This window comes from Marmota flaviventris, chromosome 2 (assembly GCF_047511675.1).
Source record: "Marmota flaviventris isolate mMarFla1 chromosome 2, mMarFla1.hap1, whole genome shotgun sequence".
Taxonomy (NCBI): Eukaryota; Metazoa; Chordata; class Mammalia; order Rodentia; family Sciuridae; genus Marmota; species Marmota flaviventris.
Genome location: NC_092499.1, coordinates 188,638,086 through 188,663,579, shown reverse-complemented (window position 1 = coordinate 188,663,579; position 25,494 = coordinate 188,638,086). Strand labels below are relative to the sequence as shown.

Sequence of the window (25,494 nt, the reverse complement as noted above, 5' to 3'; positions counted from 1 at the left end):
AGGGACTTGGATCTTGACCTAGTTACTGACTAGCTGTGTGAGTTTCAGGGGGAAAAAACATCCCTTAACTTCTTAGAATTCAATTTTGTCTTCTGTAACAATCTCTAGGTCATAGGAGGATTCCATGAGAGGATGGATGTCCCATGCCTTAAGACAGTGCCTGGGAGTAAGGAGAGCCTGAGTTAGGCCCTGAGGGTACTTGCTCCTCAACAGACCCTGACCTGAGGCTTTCCTGCCCCTTCCTCTCCATCTGAGGCCTCAGCACTCACCTGGATTACATGGTGGGCTCCTGTCTAACCTCCCTGCTCCCTCCTAACCTTCTAACTAAGAGACTGTGTTCATCTCCTGACAGCCCAGTTCTCCTGTCCCTCCAGGCTACTCCCTCAGTCTGGCATTCAAGGTCCCATGCTCCCCAACGCACCCTCGTGGCTCAGAGAGCCCAGTCACCTTGGTGCCTCTCTCCCAAACCGTCCTCCCTGTCTCTGGGCCTCTCTTGGGCTGTTCTCTTTTGGAACATCCTGTCTCCCCTGCTCTACCAGCCAGAACCCTGCCCTTCTGCAAAGGCCGAGTGCATAGCCCATCTGCCTCTTCCTGGATGCTTTCTCTGGCCACTTGCCCCCTCCCCACAAGTTCCTGTGGAAGTTCTTATCTTGGACTGTCCTCTCATTGTTGAAGACCTATAGGGACCATCGCTCCGAACACCCATGCCAGTCACTGGAGAAGGGAAGTGCACTGGGGTCAGGGGAGGAAGAATGGTATCTTCCTGCTCCATCACCTCCTGCCCTCTGCCTAGCCCCAGTCAATGCCTCCAGATGTTCCTGGAGTGGCTGGGGGAGGGGTTTCAAGTTTTCCTCCACCTCTGGAGAGTGGCTTTGGAGAAGATGGGATGGCTGAGGAAGGTGACAGCAGAGGGCAGAGGGGGCATTTGAGGTGAGGGCAGCAGAAGAGGGAGGAAGACTTCCAGGGCTCCATGTCTGGGCACCATGACCAGGCCCAGGGGAGAAGAAGTCCCAGCCGGGGGGAGGGGAGCTGTGTTTAAGCAAGGTCCCATCTTATCTTCAGACAGTATTCTTTGGGGGTAGATATGGATGAAGGAGAAGGAAGTTTGGCTTCAGCATGAGAAATGTCATCCAAGTCAGCAGAGGACTTCCCAGCCGGGGTCTCTCTAGGTTAAAGCTCTGTCAGCCAGAGCATTGGGTCAAAGGTGGCAATGAGTGTGGCCCTCAGCCCACATTCTTAGTCTTTTGCTCTTTCCATTGCTGCTCTGGGACTGGCCCTGTTGTCACGCCTTCCATTACTGTGATCAAGTGGTCGCCAGGAACTCTCTGAGGGGGTTGGGGTGAGCCAGCAGAAGCCCTGACTCCCAGTGGCTTGCTAGATGACTTCTTGCTTGGTGATGGTGGGCTGGGGGATGGCAGAGGGGGGCTTGACAATCGTGGTGATGGCTCCTGGCAGGAGCTTGTAGGGCTCAGACCCTGAGCCACCGGGCGGTGAGGGCTGTGGAGTCTCAGGGGTGGCTGAAGGGACAAAGAAACAGACAGAAGCTGCTCAAAATTCCAGTCCTTTGTGAGTATGAGAAGAGCTCTGGGAAAGTTCTTCCCTCACTTCGAGGCTTAATTTCCTCTTCTATAAAATGAGAGAATGAAACTAGATGATCCCTGAGGTCTGATGACTCAACCCTTCTATGGATTTCAGACTATAAAATCCACATTCTATGACATCTGGAAGGTCCTTCCACCCATCTCCTCCACCAACTGATGTGGAGGGTTGAGCTGCTTCTCCCAAATGGAGGACTAGGTCTGACTGTCCTCAAGGAAAATGAGATGTATGGTAGGGGTACTCTTTCTTAGAGAAAGCAGCAGTCAATGGGACCCAGGGATAAATGGCTCAAAAACTACCACCTGTATTTAGGAGATGGGTAACAGAAACTAATTAGCCCCATTTCCATCACAGGTTGGAGAATAACCCGACCAAGTGGCTAGCTTTACTCAATGGACAACTTTCCCAAAGAACAATTTCAATTAAATGCCATTTAATTGCGATGGACCACTTCATTCTGTTGATAATTTAATTTTTTGGAGAGCTTTACCCAATGACAAACTCACCTCAGATAATGGTCTATCCCAGAGGACATCCCTAACCCATGGACTATCTCTTCCAATTGTGTAATGATAGCCTTACCCAACTGGGCAGCCATATTTCAGTGAACAGTATTATCTTATGGAAATCTCACCCAGTGGTAACCTCATCCAATGAATTGCCTCATTCCCAGGACAGTTTCATTTGGCAGAAGTTGTCAATCACCTCATTGACTAAACAGCTTCAACAAATGGACAACCTCACCCCTCATTCTCCGCTCTGGAACACAGAGAACAGTTGTATCCCAGTTTCACCTTCTAGACTCAAACTTCTGCTTCCTTTCTAGCCCCATCCTTGGGTAGAACCCAGGTTGCCCACCTGCCTGTCCCCTGGGTCGGGGCCACTCACACATCTGTCCGTTGCTGAGGTGAGTGGGCATCGTGTTGGCAACAATGACGTTGGTGCCCATGTGCTCCTGCATCAGGTGAGGGTGCAGGGGGTGGTGGGCATGGGGTGCATCACTGGAGGACCCTGCAGGTAAAGAGAGTATCAATCAGGACGGTGAGGCTGGGATAAGGACCACAGGCCTTGAAGCACCGTTCTCCTCAGGTGTGGTCAATCAACCTGCCCATCCAACAATGATGGTACCTATTGAGTATTCCAGGGTTAGTAAACCAGGGCTCACCATTCCTGTCCACAGGCTTCATATGGGATTGAGAAGACCCAAAATACCAAGAGAGTAAAAGTGACTTGAAAGAAGAGCATATAAGGAACTCTGAGATCACTTAAATATAGTGAGGGTGTTGGTTGCATAGTCATAGAATAAGTTTAATCAAAGACTCTCAAAGCTCCTTGACCTGCAAGTCCTTCAACCATTTGATCCCAACTCACCTGTCAGCCTCATCTTCCAACTCTGCTTCAGCCAAGCTGACCTACTTGGAGTACCTGTGTGTCCCCCATGTTTTCCTATCTCTGAGCTTTCTCTCACATTGTGGCTTCCATCTGGGATGCCTTCTTCACCCAAGTTCCATAAGTCCAAACCCCAGCTCAGATATTTCCTCCTTTGGGAAGATTCTTCTGAATCTCCCCACTCTTCTTTTTCTCCTTAACTGTAATTTATCTGCTACTCAATTTGGGAGCAATCCAAATCCACAGTAATTTATCTATAACTCAACTTTGGGAAAAACCACTTCTTCTGTCTATGGGCATTACAATTATAGGTATATATTTCTTTACTTTTTTTTCTCTGAGGGCCTAGTGAAGTTTCAGGAACACAGTAACTGCTTCAAACAATGAGTGGAGGAGTAATAATATATAAAGTATGGTGGCATAATAGGCCATAATCATTAATGTGACTGATGTTGGATTTCAAGGCACATCTGATCTATAATTAATAATTATTGAGCACCTATCCTGTGCCTGGTACTAGTTTAAAGCACTTCTCATATTTTACATAATTAATTGCTCACAACAAACCTGGAGTTTGGATACCATCACTTCCCATTCTACAGATGAGAAAACAGCAGCCAGAGGGATTATTTTACCCAACACAACAGACCACAGGCTCCTGATTCTGATCTCAGTAACCCATGCTTCATAATAACCCCACACCCACAGGATCAGTGTGAGAATGGAATGAGCTACCATTTGACAGTGGTTCTCAACTTGGAATGACTTTTGTCCACTCAGGAGACATTTGACAATATCTAAAGATGTTTTGGGTTGCCACCACTGGAGAAGTGCCACTGGCATCTCATGGGTAGAGGCTAGAGATGCAGCTCAACCCTGCACATGGCAGCCTTTCAAGGCAAAGAACTATCCAATTCCAAACATGGTGGTGCTGGGCCCCTCCTGGGCCTGGCATGGACCTCCCAGCAGCATCTCCTACACCATCTCCCAAACCTCCAGGGCAGATGCCCTCACTTGGATTTTGCCTCCCATCCTTCTAGCTCATTCCATGGGGTACCATCCCTGAAAAATTTCAACCCTACTGAGGCTCTTCATTGGTTGACTCCTAGTCTTGCACGTACAACCCCATTTTTCTTCCAGTCCAGCCAAGATCCATGGTCTATCATTACAATCACTCCTTCTTAATTATCCCGAACCCCCTCAGAGCTCCCCTTCAGAATAAAGCATTTTCAAAATCTCTCCACCCGGTGTCCACTTCTTCACCCACCCCTCCAAGTAGATTCCATTCTCAGACTGCTCATTGCTTTAAGCATAAGAGTCAAGAGCCTTCACATTGCCATCCGGTGGATGCTGCCCCTCCTCCCTTTTCCTCCCTCCCCCCACAAACCCAGGGTAGAATTTTACACCATTAAATATCCTGTCTTCCTTTTTAGACACTCTTCTCTTGGATTCTGGAACTCTCCTTGTTTCCTCCCACCCCCGGGCAAGCTTTCCTCCATAATTGTCCAGGCATGTTCTCCTGTCCAATTTCCTAAATGTCGGAAGCCATGGAGCTGCCTTGTGCCTTGGGTTTGAACCTTAGACTTGTTCATTCAGCTGCCCCCTTGAAATAACCCAAGCCAGATACATAAATAACAGTCCTTCCATACTCGACTCTGGTCCTGAATGGATCTCCTGGGTCACCCCTCCCACCCCCCCCCCCCAGGCCCAGCCATTTGCTTCAGCCTTCTCATCTCAGAATATGACTCCATCAGCATTTCTGCCACTCAAAACAAAAATGTAGGCTTCACACTTGACCCTGTTCCCATCGCCCCCCATTTCTGATCCATCAGCAAGCGCTTGGGTCCTTCCTCCTGATAGATGATCCAGATTATATCTGCTGTCTGTTGCCACAGTCCAGGCCTCCTCTGTCCCTCACATGACTGCAGAGAGTAACATTCTCAGGGGTCTCTTGCTTCCACTTCACCGCCCCCACCACCAAATTTACTCTCTACCCAATAGTCAGAGTGCTTCTTTTGCAACATCAGTCTGATTTTCAGTCTACTTACAATAGGTGCAAGGAGAGTTAAATCTAAATTTCTGACTTGCCTACAACCATCTGTTTATGATTTGGTTTCTACCTAATCTCCATCTGCATCTCATACAGTTCCCAGTCACAGTCTTGCCCTTCCTTCTCAACACACAAACCTCTTCTGCCTCAAGGGCAGCTTCTGCCTGGAATGTTCCTGTAGCTTTTACATCACAGAAATCACACTTCAGTGAGGTCACCCTTGACCAAACCCATCTACAAAGCATCTTTTCAGTTAAGCTTTATCATATATCTGTTGATTTCAAAAAAAATCTATAGTTACCTTCTTATTACATACTTGGTCATTTCCTGTCCCCCTGAGCCTTTGTACACACACACAGCTGTGTGCATGCAAGCAGCATATGCCCACTCACTGAGCTCTCTCTCTCTCTCTCTCTCTCTCACACACACACACACACACACACACACACACACGCATGCACATCCTCCAGGAGGGCAGAGATTTGCTCTTTGTTGAGTCTCCAGCACTTCAAACATTGACTGACAAAGGCCAGGCTCCCAGCGCCTGAACAAATGGACTTCTGTTTCTTCTCATTTTTCTGATGAGGAAACTGAGGCCCAGGCAGTTTAAGCAACTTGCTCAAAGCCAATTGAATCAATAATGGAGCCCAGAGTTGAGCTCAAGTCTATCTGAGGCTGTCTCCCAGAAAGGTGCCCCCAGTACCCCTCCTGGGCCCGGCACGGACCTCCCAGCAGCATCTCCTGCAGCAGGTTGTCAATCTTGGCCATGCCGAAGAGCTTGATGAACTGGATCTGCTCGATCATCTGCCAGGTGATGCTCTGCAGTGTGGGCAGCAGTAGCAGCAGCTCCCCAAAGCGGCCACGGGAGTCGTACTGGCGGTCGTTGATGTAATCCTCCAGGCTCACCTGCACCTGAGAACGCAGCCGCTTGATCTTGCCGGGGTCACTCAGCCCCTTGGCATCTGCAATGGAAAGGGGTGGTCAGGGTGGACAGCAGATGTTCCCTGACTTGTGGGGCCCAAATTGGGCTTAGCCACCCAACATCACACAGGGACTCTTTAACAGCTTGGGGGCAAAGATTTGGGGTTTTCTACAACCAGGGTACATTTCCTAAGAGAGCAAACTGTGGGAATAGGGAATAAGGGACAGAGCGTGGGACTGCAGGAACAGGCCCAATAGGAGACCTTGGGCCATCTCCTTAATGTAGCTCCTGCTACATTAAGAATCTCCCCTTCTCTGCCTGCTACCACCTGGGGACTCAGCCAAGGTCTCATCTCCTCCAGGAAGTCTCCTCCATCCTGCTTTCCTAGGTCTACATTGTATGTCCATCATGTTCCCAAGGTCCTGTGGCTCCTCCATCACTATTGCCCACATGGGATGTTACCGCTCTTCCACCAGACCCTGAGCTCCAGGTGGGCAAGCATGTCTTAATTGCCATGTTAACCCACCATCACAGTAGCCACTACCATGTGTAGGCAATCTTTGTTGAGTAGGTAACTGAATGAAGGGATGGATGGATGGAGGAAAGGATGAATGAAAAAAATCCTTGATTAAATTCTAGATCCTTATCCTAGAAGCGGAGGTAAGTCATCAATACTTTCATCTCAGCCTTCATGGAAGTAATACATTTACTTCCTCTCTTATGAACAAAGGAAGTGGCAGAAGGAGTTTTCCCACATTTCCAGTGGGCTGTCTCCACTGTCCCAAGGTTGTGAATTCCTTTATTCAGTTGACAAACTTTCATGGAGCAGCTCCTGCCTTCTGAATCAGGCTGCTATTTCTGACTCGGCACCAGTAACCCAGTTGTGTTTCCCAGTAAATGTCACCTGCCCAGCCTAGTTCTAGCCCCGGCTAGGCCCTATACAAAAACCAGAATTAGAATTCTCACCCTCCAGGAAAGGGGAATAGCATGTGGAAGATAAGAACATGGGCTTGAGAGATAGAGGTTGACAGATAGTCTAAAGTTCAAATCAGCCATTTCCTCCAGGAAATGTGACCAGTCAAATGATTGACTGGTCAAATCATTTGATTTTGGTGTCTCAGTTTCCTTATTTGCAAATGAGGGCAATAATAATTCCTACGTCACAGACACCGTGTTATAAGGTGATGTGCATAAAGTGTTTAAAACTGTGCTTCTGTGAGCATTCAATAAATGGAGGTCATTTTTCCCCTTCATTGCTGTGATGATTAGAGGTGACCTCTGAAGACAGATTCAGCACCCTCTAGGAACTCTCTAATATGGAAGAGAGGAGGGATGCAAACAAGTCTCTGGGCTGAGGCACCTTCACAATGTCAAGGTACCTTGCTCACAGATGTGACTCACACTCTATAAAAATGCATGTGCAAAAGTCAACAGATGGAATGGAGAGAGGAGAAGAGAGCCAAGGTGAGCACATCCTGCTAAGTGAAGGGTCAGAAGATTCTGTGGACAGTTGATAGGACAATAAATAAAGGTGGGGGAGACACAACCAAAAGCTCCAAAGGCAATGAGTGGACACAGGAACACAGCAATAAAAATATATAGGGAAGATGGGGGAGAAAAATGGGAACAGCAGTGGAGAAGAGCAGCATCCTTAGCCAGGATGGGAAGAGAACTATGATCTAAAATGCATAAAGCAAGAAATATGGGGCTAGGAATGTAGCTCGGGAGAGAGTGCTTGCCTAGCATGCACAAGAACCAGGATTCCATTCCCAGGACTGCGAAAAACCAAAACCCAAATCGGAAATATAAGGCTTCATGGTTTATTTTAGACTGTTGAGATGACTGCCACAGGGATCAGTTACAAGAATCAGAAATTTATTTATTGGAGAGTGGGCTATGGAAAAGTGAGGTCTGAGGGGGTAGATTATTTGCATTTTCAGTACATGTAGATCATGTAGATATTATCTCAAAAAATTTTTTGGAAGAAGCAAAGAAGGAAGACAGGAAATCAGGAGAAAGAAGGAGGAGGGGAAGAAAGGAAGGGAGAGAAAAAAACCCAGGCTTTTGGGGTCAGTTTGCCTTGCCAAGTCCCATTATCCCTTTGAACCTTGACTTGCCTCATCTATTGAATGGGGCTGATGGAAAGCATCTCTCCTGATTCTCATGTCAGGTCAGGAACCCAGCAGGAGAAGTCTGACAGAGTATCTGGGGAATCAAGGATGGGTTAGGAAGTGTGGGTGGTACCTGGGTCGAAGAAGATGATGGCTTTGAGGCAGGCATACTCGTTGTCATCTATCTGCAACTCCTGGAAGGGCAGCACCAGCTCATCAAGGATGCGAATGGACACCCGGCTCATCTCTGCCAGTTCCGGACAGTGCCGAGGGACGATATAGTCATTGCCTGGGTGGTTTGGGAGGGAGAGAGGATGGGGCAGTCACCTCAGGTCGAGCCCTCTCCTGAAGCTGGGGTTTGTAGGTGGCAATGCAAGTGGTACCCAGGAGGAGGACCTGCAGGGACTGTCATGCTGATTTCACAGATGCAAGATCTGAAGCCAAGGGGAAGAGGTCGAGGTGCCAGAAGTCAGTAGGCTGAGCTTGGAACTGGGATGTTTAGGACCCCTTTCATATCACCCAAGCTCCCTTTGCCAGTGGGACTCAAGACTGAGTCCATTCAAGGGGCACCTGGAGGCATAAAAATGTCCATGGATAAGGGACCAGATTCTGGAGCTGGACTGCCCTGTCTGAGCAGTTCTGCCACTTAGGGTCACTTAACTTCTCTGTGATTCAGTTTTCTCATCTATAAAATAGGGATAGATAATAGAGCTTCTCAGGGTTATTGTATTAAAAGAAGTTACGTGCTGGGCATGGGCCACCATGCCTGTAACCCTAGTAACTCAGGAGGCTGAGACAGGAGGATGGCAAGTTGAAGGCCAACCTGGGCAACTTAGCAACAGCCTGTCTCAAAATAAAAAATAAAGTCCTGGGGAAATAGCTCAGTGGTGAAGCTTCCCTGGGATTACTCCCCAGTATCTAAATAAATAAATAAATAAAGTTGGTGAAGTAGTCAGTGTAGTCCATGGCATAGGAAGTGTGCTTTTAAAAGCATTTAAAATAACAAATATGTCAGGGAGGCAGAAGACATGGATGGGGGTTTGTGCCATTCCTGGCCTCTTCTTGTTCCTAGTCCAGAAAGAACGTCAGAATTCAAGGGTAATTCCAGGGGTAACCCTGACTGAGCTCCATCTTCAAGACCTGGGAGATTTCCTTGTTTGCATCCACACTTCCTTGTGTCTGAGTGGGGCATCTAGCAGAGAACCGAGTCCTGGAACCCTCTCTCGCAAGCCTGAGAGACAACCTGGCCGTGTTGGTCTGTTGCCCTGCCCCGAGGGCCCCACCACCGAGCTCTCTGTTGCTTGGGTGTGCCCCTTGCACAGAGCTGGCTGGGACAGGCAGCTTCTCACCTAGGAGCAGCACATCTTTGAACACCATGGATCTCTTGGTGGCTCCAAGCAGCAGGTGCTCCCCGGCATGCGCTCTGAGCAGGGCCACCTGGAAGGGAGAAGGGATGGCGTCTAGCGTCTGAGCCCCTGGTAAGGCTGCTCCTGGCCAACACAGTGACCCTGGGAAAGACAGCTTAGTGTTCCCTCTGCCTTTAACTTGTCTGAACTATGAAATGGGCATCACAAAACTGCTGTTTTCCTTCTACAGTGGATCAATGAGGGGCTTGGTTAGGGTTTGGTAGAAACTCAGAAGAAGAAAGAACAGATCCTTAGAGCCGAGAGACCTCTCCTTGACTCTGCCCTTGAACTGCTGTTGTCATTGAACAAGTAGCTGCTCTCCCCACCCCTCATTTGTGTGCCTGGGGCAACTGGAGGTAGCATTCTAAGTGTATTCTTTTAAAAATTATTATTATTATTGGCACATATTAATTGTACAAATTAATGGGTTTGACTGTAAAATGATATTGGACCAAGTCCCTTCTCTCCCTATGACCCGCACTGCCATCATCCCCCTTTGAGCAGAAGAAGCTCATCAGATTTTCAAAAGTCTATTGCTCCAAATGTTCTAAAATTGTGGATCCCAAGTTCCTACCCATGGACCAGTTGCCAAGAATTATGCAAGGTGCTATATGGAAGTGCAGATTCTGAGGCCCGACTCTGGCGATTCTGATTATATAAGGAGCAGGCTCAGGGGTCCGCATTACACATGCTCCCCAGAGGATCCAGAAGCCCCGCTGAGTTTGGAAATCACTGGTCTGGAAGATCCCAGGGCATCTGTCCACTTGACATCAGAAAAGTCTAGGATTCTGAGAAATTTTTCAAGAACTTGGAGATGGATGTTGGTTCTCAGAAGAGGGTCGACCCAAGGCAAAGGTATGGTAGAGGCAGCTAGCAGGCCCCTTCCCTGCAGGGAGGACAGAGCCTGTGAAGGATGAAGTCTGATGCAGGGCCCAGCTGACTCACAGGGCATATCTGTCCTGTCAAAGTCATCTGCCTTGCATGAGGATAAAACATGGGCTTGAAATCCAGGGGCAGGCCAGCTGTCTTGAGGATCTTGCCTTCAAAGTGGGGCTTGGGGCTTTGGAGGCTCTGTAGCAAGCCACGCTGGAGGGTGAAGTGCTATCATCAGTCATCCGCTGCATTGTTTTCTCTCAGCTATGAAGTGGTAAGTGCCTACTAAGTGTCTGACACTCCCTTAGATGATGGGTAAGATCTAAGGGTAAGATCTAAGGGTACGATCTCTAGGATCATAGAACTAACTCTCTCTGTAGCGGGCCAGATAATAAAGTACAAGACAAGGAAATGGGACAGAGGGCCACAGGGCTTCATAGGAAGGGAGAGAAGGAAACTGAGTGCTGTGTGGTCAGGGCGAGGGGGTGAGTAGAGCATCAAAAGATGAGGTGGGGGGGTCTCTCCAAGGAGGTAAGGTGCTGTGAGGCCTGGAAGGTCCCTGGCACATAGGAAGCTCCTCATAGACATTTGAGTGAATGAAAGAAGGAACAGGTTCAGGGAAGAAGGCATGTGCATACAGCTTCCTCTCCAGATCTAACCCCTCCTGGGCATCCTCTGTCCTAACCCCTTTTGTCCCACTGTGGCCAGAAGGAAAACTGAAAAAGAGGAAACATGGGACACCTTGGAGGTGAGAATCCACTTTCCATGACCAAGGAAGGAAGGAAGGGATGCTGGTCACCCGGCATCGCCGGTTGGCCAGGCACCGAGCAGACCTTGTGTCAATCAGACAGTGGCTCTCAAACTGTGAGGCAGGGAACCTGGATTCAGATCCCAGCTCTGCGGTCAGCTTGCTCTGTGGCTTTAGGCCACTCACTCTCTCTCTCTCTTGTCCTCAATCTCCTTGTGCATTCATCCCCAGCCACTTCCAGGTCTCAGCAGATGAATGTCCAAAATAAGCCAAGAAGCACACGCACTCAGAAGCTGGTTCCTGGGGCAATGTCAACAGGAATGCCAAGTCCTTTGGGGTACAATGACCTTAACTCTCCCAGGTGGGCCCTATGTGTGCTGGGCAAGATGGGCTCCTTTTACACCATGAATGGGTTCCCAGGTCGAGCCCTGATGTGGCAGCTGTGCTGGGGTGCGGGCAGCTGGCGGGTGTTAATGATTGTCTGGTGTTATTGGCCACCCATCACTGCCCTCTGAGAATGCTCTGAGCCCCAGCCAGAGAGGTTTGGGTGGGAAATTGAGGTTAACAATTGCTCAGCTTCGGGGTATCTTGTTGCCCTGCTAAGCCCCTGGGAAGGAACAGGGGGATTAAACATTAATGCGGACACCCTGGAAGACTGCAGAGGGACTGCAGCCAGAGCACGAGGGTTAGGGGAGAAGTCGGGGGCAGCTTGGACAAGATCCCTGCCCGTCGATTCTCCTAAGGGCGGGAGGAATCCGGGGAAGAGGGCTTCTGGTCCAGCCCCTGGAGAGGCTGCAGAAGAGCCACATCAGGGTTTTCATAGAGCACCCATGGGGCCATCTTACAACGGTTCCCTAGAGCCCAGGGGCCAAAGAAGTTTGGGAAGTTTCTTTGAGAAAGACCAGCCTGGCTGCAAGGCTTGTCTTGTGCAAAGGCACCAGATGCTTCCTCCAACACTGTGACAGTGGCTCAGTCCACGTCCCTTCTCCCAGCCCCCAGGTGTTGTCTGTGAGGTCAATGCAGTTGGTGGAGTAGGGAAGGGGGGCTCTGTCACATGCAGCACCTTAGAAAGCCATTTGTTCTCAGTCACACACTACATTCCCAGGCCTTTTTCACCCATGGGAGATTTTCAGTGTTCGGAAGTAGGAATTTTGAGAAATTAAATGCTAAGGGAAACCCATCTTGTTGAAAACAAGAAAGAATCTGATGGTGGGGAGGCCTGCTGTGGTCCAGCTGCCATCCTGCACCTATCAAACAGTAACATCCTCTGTCCTCTTGACAGCACTCTGATGGGAAGAATTCCCACTTGACGGATAAGAAAAATGAGGGTCAGAAAGAAGCGATTTATCTAGGATCACCCAGGGAACTGGTCCTAAGCCCAAACCTCCTGACTTCTGTCGCTGAATCCCTGTCACCACCCCCCCAGAAGAGCTGTGTCCCGTGGTGGTTAGGAGCCTGAACTTTGGAGCTTCCCTGGCTGGTTCTAATCCCAGTTGTGCAGGAGACCATCTGTGTGACCTTGAGCAAGTAACTTAACCTTTCCATTCCCCCGTTTCCTCACCTAGAAGGTGGGAAGAATCATAGTACCTGCCTCATAGTCATTGGAGGGATTGAATGAGTTATTCTTTGTAGAGTGACTTGAACACATGAGCACTATGTGTTATGTTTAATAAAATCGAATCCGTTTAAGGCTCTTTCACAGGGGGACCCGCAGGACTGTGCCCTCACCTGGTCATCCAGGAGGAGCTCACAGAAAGCTGGGATGTACTTGGCCCACTCCACCAGCACCAGTAGCTGCTCCTTCATGGACTCGCAGACGTCGGCAATGTTGGCAATCTTCTTGGCACGGATGTCGCCGTTGATCCCCGAGACGGGGGAGGTGATCTACGAGAGAGGAAGGAAGTGCTGAGCACTTGCTCAGAGCCTGCTTCCCAAAACTCTTCCCTGCCTGGAGGGGACTGAGCCCAATGGGTGCCTTCCAGCTCAGAAGGAAGCTCTGGGGAAAAGGACAGAAGGGAGGACACAGAGAGGAGGGAGAGGGCTCTCTCTGGACCTTGCCTGCTCCTCCTCCAGCTCCTTAGAGCCCCAGGAATCCCTCAGCCCTAGAGGAGAAGCTGGGAAAAATTCATCACCTCATCTCATAGAGGGAGCTGCCATGGCCCAGAGAAGAGCTGTGATTTGCTTGAGGCCACACAGCAAGGGGTTACCTGAGCCCCAGTTTGACACCCCAGTCTAGTGGTCTGCCCCTCTATTCTCTTGGGACTGATGTCAAGCCCTGAGTTGAGAGCACAGACTCTGCTTGGCCTACGGAATGTGGGACGAAGTACACAGTGCCCCGCAGCATCAGGTCGACACCGAATTCTGTCTTTGCTATGAAACGGGCCATGTGACATGGGACTCAGTTTCCCATCCATAATATCTGATATTCCAGAGCCTGGCTAGGGAGGACAGAGGTGGAGGAAGTAAGACTACTGTATAGTGTGAGACACACCAGGTGTCACCCCTGTACCTGCTGGGACAGGACCTCGGCCTGCAGGAGCGCATTGATGGAGGGCAGGCTGCTGTCCTCGTAGCTGGACCTCCGAGTGCTGATCCGGTCCCGCTCATTTTGGACGGCTGTGAGGAGGCAGGAGAGGTGAGGAGAGGGCAGAGAGGGTCGGGGTGGATGTCCCATGACCCTGAGGAGTGGTGCAAGAGGAGAGAGTTCAACTCAGGGCTGCCCCCAGGGGAAGGAAGCGGGAGGGCCAGCGGTGGTGGGACATTCAGAGGATACAGCCCAGCTCAGCATGTGGGAATGAGGGAGGCAGGTTCTAAATCAGCCTGCAGGAGTGATGGCCCATTCCCAGGGGCATGTGAGACACTGGAGACTTGACCAGGACTGAAGATGGGCCTGGGGCACTGAGGAGGGGAGCTTAGAGATCACAGGTTTTCAAGTGGTTTGGAAGAGGGTTCCTTTCTCTCCAAATGAAAAGTGTGTAAAAAAAGCAAAACGAGTTGAACCAGGTGATCCAGAGATGGCCAAGGATTCCTGAAGACCAGGCTGAAGCCTAGCCCTGGGCAGGGTCCCTGGAGGACCCACCTGCCCTGGTGGCTCATCCACTAGCAGGAACCCCTGAGCCTGGGCTGACCTCAGAGTTGGCAGGGCAAGGCTGCCTCCCTCCTGCCCATGCTGGCTGCCCTCCAGAACCGGGGATCCAGGCCTGTGCCCACCACCACCAGAGTCAGTCTAGCCTAAGATATCAGACTATCCTTCCACTGTCCCAGACACATCCCTTGGAGTCCCAGAGGCCTCCCTGTATAACGAGGCTTTGCTGAAGCAGGAAAAAGAGGCTGCAGAGACCTCGGCTCGTGTCTGGAATCCCTCTCTCTCTCTCTGCTACTAGGAATGGCATCCCCACTCCTGGCTTCAGTGTCCCCACCCACAGCTCTGCCCCTCAGCCTGCTCCCTGCATTTCCTCCCATCTCAGGAAGCCACAGGTGGATTCTCCCAGCCCTTCATCCAAACCCTGGGAGTCGTCCTGTACTTCTCTCACACCACCCCATACTGACTCACCCTGCCCATTGTCAGCAATCCCTAGGTCCACAGCGGCCCACTGTCTCCCCTCTAGGCCGGTGCAGGCCTTGCCCCTCAAGTTCCTACCAAATCTGCAGCACCCCTCGCCACCCAGACACACCACCCTCGTCCTTAGGGCCGCCACTGCTGACCCACAGCCTGGAATCCCCTTTCCCCCAGGACTTAGTGACTTCCTCGCTTCATTCATGTCTCCATAATAGTATCACCTTCCCCCTCCAATCCCCTGTTCAATGTGGCATCCCCTCCCTCAGGCCCTGTCCTCTCACCCTACTTGATTTTTCTTTAAGACAATCATTATGGAATTATTTGTCAACTTTTTTATTATCCATCTCCCTAGGAGATGGAAGATTCCAGAAGACCAGAACTTTAGCCTTCTTCTTCTCTGTTGTCTCCCCAACATCGGGAACGCAGCCTGGCACACAGTAGGTGCTCAATAAATATTTGTTAGTGAGTGGAAGAGGGTGTTGGAGAGATGGCTCTCATTCTTACTAACACCCTGTTTCTCCATGGAACACGGACAACCCAGACTATTTCACTTCCTCTTGATTTCACAGTGTTGAGAATAAAGGTCAAAACAGTCCAAATTGGGCCCAGGAGTCAGTGGGGTGCAGCAGAGATCCTGAGGTAGGAGAGCTCCTCTAGCCCACATCCCTGTCCATGGGTGCTCACCCAGGCGCCTCACCCCTCCCCTGGCAGCCGGCACCCAACAGGGCGCCATGGGGAGGCGGGTGCAATGAAAGGGCTGCCGTCAGCAGCTGCGGACAGGGCTCCTCAAGGTTAAGCTGGCCTTATCAGTGCCCGGCGCGAGCTCAGTCACGGAATGATGTTTTCCAAATGTTTGCTCAGTATTAGCAGGGGTCGGGGACCTAATGTAACTTCCATTGAATATTAACCGGCCAGGGCAGAGGCAGAGAGGAGATGAGCCCATCTTCCTACAGAACGCTGGGGCGGGGCCTGAGCCAGGCGTCTGGGTCCCTCTCCCCTGCCTAGATGGCTGCTCGCCATTCTCTGCTGCTATTGGGCTCACGGATCCTCAGGTTTCTCCCCAGACCCCCCATCCAAGTCTTTGCACCCCCAGGGAACCCCTTTCTAGACACTGTGGAATTTTCTTCTGACCAAGACTCACAGGCCTGTGTCATTTCCAGCTCTTCCCTGTAGTCCAGAGGAAGTTGTCAGGAGTCCAGACCAGAACATGCCTCCCAAACACGTCACTATGATTTCAATCCCTGGAGCTTGGTGCCTGCTCATGCCAAGGAGCCTGAGTTCTAAGCCAGACTCCCTCACCTCAGTTTCCCCACCTATGAAGGGCAGAGTGATAGATTTGATGACTTCTAGACTCACCTAGTCCAGAAACCCTCCATTTCCAGCTCCTACTGTTGGTCTTCCAGGACTACTCTTGGTTTTCAGTCCCCTAATCCTCCTGTAGACATCAAGGGAAAGAAAACTGCCCCCAACTCTCCTGGCCATTGAGTTTCCACTGACTTCCACTTGGCTTTGGGAATTTCTCATCAGCCTGAGAAGGGGTGTCGTGGGCTAAAAGACTTAAAGATAGCAACACCCTAACTTCCAAGGCCTTGACCACAGCTGCTTCCCTGTCCCATTCTCAAAGCAACCAAGCATGCGCCATGGTCTTCCACATAACCCAGGCATGCAGATAAGCAGCTGCATTTGCTGGCCCACCCTCACTGGCCATCCACAAATCTGTTCTCCTGGAAAATATCTGCTTTCCTGGTCCAAGAGGCAGGCAGATATCCTCAAAGCTGAGCTAAGGCTGAACAGCCTGGGGCCCATTTTCCTCCCGGGAGCTGACATATGGGGTTGCTGGCTCTGTGGATGACAGTTCAGCTCCTTTGCTTTATAAATGGAAAACAGGAGCCCAGAAGAGGTGGGAATGTCCCTAAAGTTGCACAGGTGAAAATTACTTTGGTTGTTAACAAGAGACATATATAAAGACTGACCATAGGCAGGACCGGGACACAGACAGCCCAGGCACGTGGCCTCAGCTGAGGGGGCTGCCAGCCCTCTCCCACCAGATGATAGTTCTACATGAGACTCCTTCTCTCAAACACAATGTCTTTGGGATATCACCTCTGGACCATCATAGAGCCTCAAATCTTAGGCCTTTGGGGTCACAGAATCACCGTTCCCTGGAACCATAGAATGTGAGGCCCTCAGCCGGTAGTTCAGTCTCATCTCCAAAACTCACACTTGTACCACATCCCCTCTCATAATATCCCCCAATCCATAAGATGGTCCTGAACTTGAAGGTGACAGAGGGTCAGAGGGCTTACTCCCCAGGCAAACTGGGGTGGTGGTGTGAAGAGGGGATGCTGGCACTTTGCAAAACCCCTACTGCGTTGGAGAACCACTAAGTGTTAGAATCGTGGTGTCTGGAGCAGTAACGATAGGTCCAGATTTTCCAGTGGAAATTCCAAGTTGATACTAAGGCCCTGTAGAGATGAGCCAGGGTCTCAGGGGCAGGGGCAGGGGACAGGAGGCTACCAAGGCTGAGCTTCACCTCCTTCCTAGTTGACCTGGGGCAGTCTGGGTCCCAGGTTTCTGCTTCTGGATGGGGGGTGTGTGTGTGTGTGTGTGTGTGTGTGTGAGAACGGGACCAGACCTGGACTGTACAGGACTGGAAGTGAAGGCCTGAGGTTAGTCCCAGAGCTGCAAAAGGTGAGTCAAGAGAAGAAGAAAACAAAAAGATTTGAAAATGACTCCAGTTACTTTGAAATGGGAACCACTTTTAAACATCCCTTGGGCCTGGAGGGTGTGGAGGGGCAGCAGCATTGAGGTGTTGTCCAAACAGCACAAAGCTGAGGTGCAAAGCTGGGCTTCCCACTGACCAGCTGTGGGGCCTCAGGCAAGTGCTTCCCCACTGGGAGCCTTGGTTTGAGGAAAAGAGTGGGCCAGAGTGGGCACGAGAATGAACGAGCTGTGGATTGTGGGAAAAGTCAGCCTAGTGACTGGTGTTGGCTTGTGAGGAAGCCTGGGGAGACCATCAGGGATGCCGTGCCCTGTTTCTCCCCTCTCCTCCTCCATCCAGGAGGAGGCTGGCACCTTGCTCCCTTTGTCTAGAATAGGAAAACTTTAGAGATCACCCGATACCCAAGAATGAGGGCCAGGGGAATTGGGACACTTGTCCCTTGAACAGGAAGCCCAGGAATAGTGAGCCCATTAGTTTGAGTGGTGGGTCCTTAGATGCTTATAGTATTACACTCTATGCTTTTTGTAATGTTTGAGATATTACATTAAGAAGAAACACCCAGCTTGGCTCCCTCGTGGTGGGACAGGAGGGCAGAGGTGGCAGTTGCTGGGAGCCCAAGTATCTGAGTGGGAGCTTATCTCTGAATCTTTCTCAAGACCAAGCCCAGCCGCTCCCTATGGTCAGATTTCCAGGCCCTCCCTCCTCTCAGCCATTAGCCAGTCACCCTGGGGCCTGTCACCGAGCCATAAAGTGTGGCTACAGTTGTAAATGACGGTCAGGGAGCCATGGGCACAGGTGGGGCGGTGGTGGGTAGGGGAGGGCTGAGGCTCACCTTCCTTCTTCATGCCAGCCCGGAAGCACTTCTTGAGCCTGCAGTAGCGACATTGGTTCCTCTTGTCTTTGTCCACCACACACTGTCGGCTGAATCTGGAGAGGACTTGGGATGGTTGGATGGAAAAGACACGACTTCCCCATCTTAGGACAGAATGGGGACCCTGACCATATGGCCACCCCAGCAACCTTGCTCTATCTCTGCACCCCAGGAATTCTCATGATATCCCATCAGGACATAGAGGGATCGTGTGGATTTTCTGAGAGTACCACCTATCCTGCCAAACATGGAGAAACCGAGGCTCAGAGGGGCAACATGGGGCCCTGATCACCCAGCTGGTTGGAGATAAGCTGAGTGGGAACCTTAGTCTCTTGAGTGCCGGAGCACTGCTATCTCCCTATCTTGTGAGAGCCCAGAGCCCACAGCAGGCTCCCAGTGAGGGCTCAGCCGATACTTGGTCCACAGAAGCATCTCTGGGGGAGAGGGTCTGAGGTAGGGGTGAGGCCACACAGTAGTTATGGGTGAGGACCTGAGGGTCAACCAGGGTGCCATCACTGATTCAAGGTGGCTGATCTTGGGCAAATTCAGAATCCTCCAAACCACAGCTTCCTCATATATCAAATGGGAAAAATAATAGTAACCACCTCAGAGGGGTATCTGTCGGCAGGGGACAGTGAGCTGAAACCTGAATGAGGCTTGGCACAGGATTTGCTCATGGCTGTGATTTTATCATTGTTGTTTTCCAAAATGAGATATGTTTTCAAAGGCGAGATCTCCAAACCCTCAGGAAGCAGAAAGGCCATGGGCCAATCTCACATTTGTCTTAGAAACAGTGTCATCTTGGAGGATGGGTCTCTTCTCTCTATGGTTAATAAGCCGGATTGGTAGAGTAGATGCTCCCACCTAGATCCACAAAGCCCAAGAAACCAGAGGTGTCTTGAGGGCCTTAAAGGGCAGAGGCCTCTGGGACCCACTTGGGAAGGAGCTGGACCCTGGGGAGCATGAGCCCAAGTGTGCCCATTTCCCAGCTGGAGACATGGAGGCCGAGGGGCTCCTCACCTGCAGGAATACATGTGGTTCTTCCTCACGCTCCTCCGGAAGAAGCCTTTGCAGCCGTCGCAGCTCGAGGCACCGTAATGTTTGCCCGTGGCCCGATCTCCGCAGATGGCACACAGGGCACTGACACCCAGGCTGTTGGGCGCGGCGAGGTTGGTGCCTTCTGATGGGGATGTTTCTGTACCAGAAGAGAAAGAGTGAGGCCTCAGGAGGGCTGGAGAGCCAGGAACCACAGGACCTTGTGGAGATCTTTCTAGGGCTTTGGCCTAGGCCAGACTAGAGGTTCTTTCTACCCTAACACCCGTCATGGACCTCGGGCAAGTCACGTGGCCTCATTTTGCATCTATTGTCTTCTAACTTCACAGGGTCATCTGGGGGTGGGGTGAGATTGGCCCATGGCCTTTCTGCTTCCTGAGGGTTTGGAGATCTCTCTTTTGAAAACATATCTCATTTTGGAAAACAACAATGATAAAATCATCTGCTAGGGCCCTGTCCCCTCAAGGAAGCTTCTAGTCCAGTTTTCCAGAAGCCATGAAACCTGGCCACTCCAGAGATGAGTTTGACCCCAGAGACTCCTAGTTGGGCAGAAGGGACATGGAAGGGACAAGTATTCTCCCAGCTTCTCCCCAGATCCAGGTCCTGTCCCTCTTCCTCGCCAGTGACCAGGGCTGGGTACATCTCAGCTTGGTGCCCATAAGCCCTGCAGGCTCCCTAGGGAGCAAGAGAAACATTCACTCCTTTGCCTCCTGGGAGGGTCATGGCAAGGTCTAGGCACCTCCCAAATACTTCCTGTCCCAGAGGCAAAAGGCTCCACACCTGTTTGAAATCAGGGGAGGTTGGAGGCTGCAGGGGAGGTTGGAGGCTGCAGGTGAGGGAGCCTCGGGCTTAGGTGGTGTCAGGGTCCCAGGGACCTCATGCTGAGGCTGGCCTTGGCCAAGTTCCTTTTCCTGCTTTAATCTCCCCTAGCCTCAGTTTCCCCAGCTACAAAAGGGAGTTGTTCAACTGGTCCAGATCTTTTCAGATTTCAAAAAATCTCAGCCCTTGAGCCCCCCTTTTTTTGTAAGCAAATCTTCCACCAAGAATAAAGCCCTCAGAGAAGATAATAAAACCCAAGACCATCCTCCCTCAGAAGTGCATGACTGTTTCCACAGAAACTCTGAATCTGCTCTTGGACTCCTAAAGGGACTATGGGTTAAGGCCTGAAGAGGGACGTAGTGCTGGAGTTAGGGCAGAGGCTCTGAAACCGTGTGGTCCAGAATCAGATCCCAATTTGCCCACTTGGTCATGTGATGCTGGCTGCCTTGTCTCCTCACTTGTAAACCAGGCAGCATAATAAGATCCCCTAGAGTCGTTCTGAGGATTCCCATATTGATACATGTGGAGTGCTTGGCCCATAGAAAGCCCTGTATCAGCGACTGTGAAATAAAAGTGTCTCTGCAGAAGGGGGCTCTTGCCGCAGATGACCTGAGCCCGCATGGCCAAGCAGACCACATCTCAGCTCTGACGTCGCCTGGCTGAACATCTCCTAGGACTCCCGAGTGTGCGCAGGAGTGTGGCCCCTCCACCTGGTGAATTATTCCTGGAGACAGGGATAATTGTTAAGCTGCGTCTGGTGCCCTTTCTCCCTCAGCTCTCCTCCCTGGGCCCCCAGGGAGAGCTGACTCCGAAACTCCCTGACATTTGAAACTCCCTGACATTCGGACAGAGACTGGAAGGGGCCCCCTTCTGGGCAGGATGGGCTGGGTACCATCAGGAAGATCATCTTCCCCCTGAAGTCAGCTGACCACACCCATTCTCCAGGTGAGGACACCGAGGCTCAGAAGGGACAAGTGACGTGCCCAATGTCGTAACACTGATGCTAAGTAGAGAGGCCATTTTATGGTGTGAGTGTGCTGCACTGCTCCACCATGCTGCCTATGCTGGGGTGTCTGTTGGAGTCTCAAGAAACAAGGACCCCAGGTGGTGTGGTGGCGCACACCTGAAATCCCAGTGATTCGGGAGGCTGAGGCAGGAGGATTGCAAGTTGGAGGCCAGGCTCAGCAACTTAGAGACCCTATCTCAAAATGTAAAAAATAATGGGCTGAGGATATAGCTTAGTGGTAGAGCGCCCCTAGGCTTTATCTCTAGTACTGCAAAAAAAAAAAAAAAAAAAAAAGAAAAAAAGAAACATGGACCCCTCCCGCTGCTGCTTCTGAATTGGGGTAGGGGATGGGTGTCTATCCTTGGAGCCTTCGAACAACCAGCTCAGAATATACCCCCAAATCTTTAGAGGACAACGTCACATAACCCCAACACACAGACAACTGCAAGCGCCAGTGGAGGAGTCAGATTCTGCTTACAGATGCCCAGAGTCCTTGAGATGACCCCTGTTGGGGCCAGGGCTAAGCACTCAGGAACCTTATCTTATTTATCCTCTGGTTAGCCCTGGGAGGCAGGCGATACTACTATCCCATTCTATAGATAAGAAAACTGAGGCTCAGGGAAGAAAGAAGCTTGCTGGGTTCCCACCGGTGGGAAAGATCTCTGTCAGATTTGAGCTCCAATCCTTTGGACTCCAGAGTTGGAGGTGTTGTATCTTAGGGACACCCAGTCAACCTTTGCCTCAGGAGCACACGAATCCTGGGCTCTGGATGGAACTGTGTAGAGGCCAGGAGTGTGACAACACGTACTGTCCCTGTGAGGTCACAAGACACCCTGTCTCGTGCAACAGAAACATCCCAGATCCTCCTAGAAGCCAGATGGGCTTCTCCTGGGGTGGAGAAGCCCATTTTATAGAAGATGCAGAGGCCAAGAGAGGAGGTGACATGCCCAAGGTCACACAATGGTGGATGGCAGGGGTGGGTGAGCACCAATGAGACTGACCCAGCTGCCGCCTCCTCTTTCTAGCTGCATGAACCAGCACTTTCCAGCCCTCCGCCAGAGCCACAGCCTGACACCAAGGGGCTCAGAGCTGTGGGAGGAAGCAGCGGCAGGCTGACCTCGGCCAGCTGCCATCTCTGTTCTGAGGCTGGCCTGGGACCTGCTAGGGCCCTTTGCCTCCAGGGTCTTCCTGCTTCCAGGCTTTCTGCTTCCTCCCACCTCCTGCGGAGAACCGCCCAGCACCTACAGATGCATCATTAGTGATGTGAGAACCAACCTGGAGAGTCACACACAGGCGACAATACCTGCTGAGAGGCAGATGGAGATGTGGCTGGTGTGAAGCTCATTTGGTGAATGGCTACAGCAGAGATCCACACAACGGTTCTGCAAGGTCACACACTGACCCCCACCCAGGGGATATGCACAGACATACAGCAGGTGCAGACATGGGTGCCCTGCAGAATGGCACGCAGGACGCACAGGCAGAAAGCACAGGGCACAAAAACGTGTGCCCACCTCCCCCAATGTAGCCAGCTAACATGGCACTTGTGAACAGACATCCACAGACCTGCACACACACTCAGGCTGCTTATGTTACGTAAACAAGACACACAGACAGCCCTGGGACATAGACAGACCTACTCGAGGAACAAATACCAACAGGAACAGATGCAGAACACACACAGGCCAACAACACAAATAGGCCAATGTATTTCCAAAGATACGCGTCTGCCCCTCCCAGACACTACACAGAAACTCGGGATCACACACAGAAACAGGATCACACACAGCACACAGCTGAGGTGGCCTCTCAGCCAGCTAATCTTGCCCGAGAGCTCCCTTTCTACACTCCAATTCCCCGGGGAAAGTCCCAAGGACACTCTGAAATGCAGCTATGCCTCCAGCCACTGTCTCCAGGGACAAGCACCTTTCCATCTCTCTGACCTAGGCCAAGGGCCTCCAGGGGGGCATGTTGGTTTGAATTATTGGAACTGGACACTGAAAAGGAGCTCCTCTTTACATCTCTCTTGCCAGCGGCAGGCCCAGCAGGACAGCTCTGAGGTCACAGGGACTGTGGAAGGGCCTGGAATAGGGGGATACTGGGATCCATTTTTGCTGAAAATCTGCCCTGGCCAGGCTCCCCTCACCCAGAATGCCTCTGGCTGTGGTACCTGGGCTTCACCTGGCAACATCTGTGCAGCCCACAGGACCCACCTACCATTTTCTACCATTCTCCTCCCACCCCAAAGCCAAGTGCCAAAGATCGGCTCCCATACCTGGGCACACCTGCCCCACCTACCATTGCCCATGCTCAACACCTGCACATTCTCAAATTCCAGGGTGGTGTAGGCCGGGTCCAGCGCGGCACTGTAGTCAGCCATATCCATGTCGACAAGAGTTTTGGAGAGGCGCATTCTCCCCTACCTCCGCGCCTCGGCCACCCACCCTACCCAGGATGCCCACTCCCAGCCCCTGCCCTCCACCCTCCCCCTATCTCCCCCCAGATCCCTTCTCTGCCTTCCTTCCTTTCAAACTGTCCTCTGGGAGGCTCAGCCTGGAGTCTGGGCCTAGCTTCTGTGAAGGGGTGGAGGCTGTGCCGGGGAGGGCTGGGGGTTAATGGTTAATCGTCCCCCGCTGGTGGATAGGCTGGGCGGGGCCGGGGATTTGGTTGTTTGTTGGTTTCTGACTGACACCTGGGGGGCTAATTACAAGGCCGGGGCCCTCACCAGTATTCAGTTATCGGTTCTGCAAGGCAGGCGCCGAATGTGCTGGCATTCATTTGACCCCTGACTCGGCCACTCCACAGTCACTGTCACCCCAAGTGGGACATTCAGACTGGATGCTCAGGCAGTGACAGTCTATCTCCAGGACGCCCTAACTCAGTCACTTCCTAAATCATTGACTTCACCCCTCAGTGCTCCTGCAGAGATAAATCTCCCTGTGGACCATGAATGGAAACCTAATCCCAGGCCCAAGCAGGAGTCCTGTGGATCCTGGGAGCTCCCTTCCAGTTCCCTTCCATTTTCCCACTTGTCCTGGGAACAGGACGGACTGGAAGTGTTGGGAGGATGGGGCTCAACTCTAGGTCCCTCCCCGGCTTTCTATGACTCCCCAATGGCTACCACTAGCCACATAGCTCCACTGATTCCTGGTCTCATCTTTTGCTTCCCTCGGCCCCCGCCCACTCCCAGACACAGGCTGAGACAAGGCTTGCAGCCCGGCAGGCCTGGGTTAGCACTCAGGCGCCTGCCACCCCCTAATCATCACTCTGGGTAAATGATTCTCCTCGCTGAGCCTCAGTTTCCTTCTCTGTAAAAGGTACAGTCAACCTCAAAGGCAGTTTAGTAATGAGATGGCAGAAGAAAAAACCCCGTTCCTGTCTCCCTGTCACTCTGCACACAGTTCCTCCATGCAGCGGGGCTTCATGGCTGTACCTGCAGTGCGGTCACCTTCAGAAGGGCCCTGTGCGCGGTCAGTGCTGTGCTGTTGCTCTTGACATCTTTTGTGATGTCTGAACAAGGCGCCCTGCACTTTCATTTGGGACTGGGCTCTCAAAATTCTGTAGCGTGCCCAGTCTATCTTCAGCTCTTGGCTCCGCTGGTCCTTCTCATGCCCTGCAACCCTCTGCGCCTTCTCTACAGACGCGTTCAAGGGCTCCAACGCCAGCCAGGGAGATGGCATTGCAATGCAGAGACTTAGGAGGCCTGGGCCTGTCCTGCTCTGCTGGTCAGAAGGGAGGTCGGGGGCGGAGGGGGGGATGTGGTAATAACCCAGGGAAAGAGGAGGAGGGCCAGCCCAGGAGCCCTGGTGGGTGAAGCATGAGGGAGCTAGGGGTGAGCGCATGGGCAGGGGAATGGAAGAGGGGCAAAGGCAGGAGGTGTGCCCTCTCCATGTTCTTCAACCACCAGAAGCCCTTCCTTTGCCCTGGTTAGCTTTATTCTCCCCCTTCCCCCTCTATCCCTGGAGGTGAGGAGGTGGGGGTGTGGGAGGAGGTGCATAAGAAGAGGGGGAGAACAGAGGCAGGATTGGCTGCCAGGAGACTGGGGTTTAGAAACCAGCCCTGTCACTATTCGGATGGCTGTGTTTACACCACATCTTGTCCCAGGGCTTCAATAACCTCATCTGTAAAATGGGGAGACAATCCTGGTCTAGTTGTTTCTGGTTAGCCCAACCCACACCTGGGATTCAGATGCTGGCCGGTTCCTCCTGTGCTCCAGCACAGAACATCTGGAGCCAGCTCCGGTGGCCTTCAGGGCAACACTGGACTGGGTGGGAAGTTGGGAAGACCCAGCTAGAGGATAAACACAGGAGAAATGCACAGCTGCTCAGGGAGGGGCCAGTGGGGGCACCCAGGCCCCTGCCACCTT

The 25,494-nt window shown here is 51.7% G+C and overlaps 1 protein-coding gene across 2 annotated transcripts; it reads right to left on the bottom strand.

The window, feature by feature from the left end:
* Window positions 1-1,374: 1,374 nt before the first annotated feature.
* On the bottom strand, window positions 1,375-23,541 carry Hnf4a (hepatocyte nuclear factor 4 alpha). 2 transcript variants are annotated; one of them, XM_027945289.2, is made up of 10 exons: window positions 23,427-23,541; window positions 19,271-19,445; window positions 18,212-18,306; window positions 13,608-13,714; window positions 12,827-12,982; window positions 9,421-9,508; window positions 8,205-8,360; window positions 5,764-6,000; window positions 2,458-2,610; window positions 1,375-1,517 (listed from the first exon to the last, which is right to left on the bottom strand). In XM_027945289.2, exons 1-10 carry the CDS (start codon window positions 23,539-23,541, stop codon window positions 1,375-1,377), a joined length of 1,425 nt encoding a protein of 474 aa, XP_027801090.1. The 2 variants fall into 2 exon arrangements, with proteins under 2 accessions (XP_027801090.1, XP_027801091.1); XM_027945290.2 differs by having other exon boundaries at window positions 2,488-2,610.
* Window positions 23,542-25,494: the final 1,953 nt, after the last annotated feature.